The 2,500-nt window shown below is 52.1% G+C and overlaps 1 protein-coding gene across 1 annotated transcript in view; it reads left to right on the top strand.

Moving 5' to 3' along the window:
* The first annotated feature begins 692 nt into the window (after positions 1 to 692).
* LOC119583485 (RILP-like protein homolog) overlaps positions 693 to 2,500 on the top strand; it is a 45,136-nt gene continuing 43,328 nt past the window's right edge. The window contains exon 1 of the mRNA XM_037931995.1: positions 693 to 1,064. Coding sequence (XP_037787923.1) covers positions 765 to 1,064 — 300 coding nt within the window. The 5' untranslated portion in view covers positions 693 to 764. The remainder of the gene's footprint in view (positions 1,065 to 2,500) is intronic.

Raw genomic sequence — 2,500 nt, 5'->3', positions numbered from 1 at the left:
TATATATAATATGTTGAGATGGAAGAGTGGTGGAGAGAGAGTAGGAGAGAGAGGTGGAGTGTTGTGTGTGTGTGTGTGTGTGTGTGTGTGTGTGTGTGGTGTGTGTGTGTGTGGTGTGTGTGTGTGTGTGTGTGTGTGTGTGTGTGTGCGTGCGTGCGTGCGTGCGTGCGTGTATGCGTGCGTGTGTACGAGCGTGCGTGCGTGCGTGCGTGTGTACGAGCTTGCGTGCGTAGTGTAGATATAAAGGCAAGTTCCTTTCACTTTTATTTAACAGTATACCCATTATTACTACTCAACATAGTAATTCGAGAAGCTTTAAGAAAAATATATTTAGTACTTACTGCTATTACTTTACATTACCTTCAACATAGGATAGCACTTTCCGTATAGTTTCAGTAATATAGCCAACACGAAAATGGCGTACGATAACCATTATATTTCACAAGGCCGAGACTGCCTCATAACAGCACGAACAGAGCTTCGTCGCTTCACGGGCATACCCCACTCCTTTCTCTCATATAACTTTCCCTTACGGCTATTGTTGACATACTTGGCAGAGGAGGAATTTCGGAAAACAAAATCGCCCTTGAACGATAATTACTACGGAAAACGAAGAGGAATAGAAAATGGGCTATTCGGCGCATGCTTCCCTCGGGCGCCGCCAGATGGCTCTCGCAGTCATCAGCTGATCCTCGCTCCTCGTCGCCAGTGTCCGTCTGACAGCCTTAGTGAACGTGTGGCCAGGTCGAACGTCCTCCAATTTCATGCCGTACCAAATCGATTCGGAACCAGATATGGAGGAGGAGGATCTCCGTATCAGTGTGGTGGACGTTTATGACTTGGCCTCGGAAATTGGCAAGGAGTTCGAGAAGATAATAGACAAAAATGGAGCAGATGCGGTGACTGGGCTCATGCCTAGGGTGATCAGCGCCCTCGAACAGCTGGAGAAGTTGGCAACGCGGCATGAATCCACGTCCTCGTACATCCAGGAACTGAGGGCGACCATCACCCACCTCGAGAATGAGAAGATCGGCAAGGCTGAGGACCGGCAGCGCTACGAGAAGGTGAGGTTTTTGTGAAAAGTTTGAGCGAAGGCCGAGTCCCGCCCCGCCTAGCTACGCTGCGCTCCTCTCGCTCGCACGAACGAACGCACGCGGGCGATCCCTCCGAGGGTTTGTCGGGAAATTTAACTTCGTTGTTGCGAATTCCGTCCTTTGAGTTCGGCCTTTTATTTCTCTCTCTCTTTTAGGTACTTGTTGGATGTGTCTGGCAGAGATTAGAAAGTTTGTCGCAGCAAAGGCGTGACTGACAGACAGGCAAACAGACGGGCGATTTGGCGACGTAACCTTGGCGAGGTCGCACATCTCCTGTATTCTTGGGTGGACCGTCATGCTCGTCATAAACTCCTGTGTGTCACATGTTTCTGTGTCACACATTTTTTTTCTTTACCCTACGCGATCCTACCCTTTCAATATATATTCGCACTAGTGAGTCATTATGAATGTAATGTATCGCAGTTAATTGCCCTTGATTCGCAAAACCACGGCGTACTCAGAGTTGCTATCACACTGGCCATCCTACCCCAATCACCGCCCACTGGTCAGGCTGCCCGCATACTCGTTCCTTTCCCATTAATTCTGGCCAGCAAGGTTACACCGCCCCTTTGCACCGTTCACCTCCATCTGCAGAAGCTAGGACCACCTCCCTCACGCTTGTCTCCGTGCCCGTCCCTCCATCTGGTCGACTGTCCCTCTCGCCACGCCCCCCTCATTCCTTCTGGCCCGTCGCCGCTCACTCTACTACGCATCCTAAGCTCAGATTTCGCCATCAGCATGGTCTCCCATTCGTCTTGATAATCTCCCTCCATCACGCTATTACATGCTACTCCTCTCCCTGGATCATCACGACTCTTCCGTCTTCCTCTCGTCATCGTCTGCCACTTTATTGCTCTGCCCATCTGCCATCCGTCATTCTGCCGCTCCCTGCTCCGTCCCACAAGTACCCGCCTGTTTTTGCACTCTACCTTCGCATTTACTCACTCCTTTTTCTCGTTTCCAGATCTTCATCGTTTGACGTTTATTTCTTCATCCCCCTTTCCCCTCCCCTTCCCTCTCCCCTCCCCTCCCCTTCCCTCTCCCCTCCCCTTCCCTCCTAATATTTTCACCCGTTCACAGTCTTTCCCTCATCCTCTCCCTCTCTCCCTCTCTCCCTCTCTCCCTCATCCTCTCCTTACCCCACTTCCTGACCCTTGCTCCATCCTCTCGTTATCCCATTCTCCCTGTCCCTCTCCCCTTCATCTTCTCCCTCTCTCCTTCATCTTCCTCTCTCCTTCATCTCTTCGCCCTCTCTCCTTCATCCTCGCCCTCTCTCCTCATCCTCCCCCTCTCTCCTCATCCTCCCCCTCTCTCCCTCATCCTCCCCCTCTCTCCCTCATCCTTTCCCCCCTCCACCCCGCTCCCCCTCCACCCCGCTCCCCCTCCACCCCACTCCCCCTCCCCCT

Source organism: Penaeus monodon, chromosome 17 (assembly GCF_015228065.2).
Source record: "Penaeus monodon isolate SGIC_2016 chromosome 17, NSTDA_Pmon_1, whole genome shotgun sequence".
NCBI classification, from domain to species: domain Eukaryota; kingdom Metazoa; phylum Arthropoda; class Malacostraca; order Decapoda; family Penaeidae; genus Penaeus; species Penaeus monodon.
This window is presented reverse-complemented; position numbering and strand designations above follow the sequence as displayed.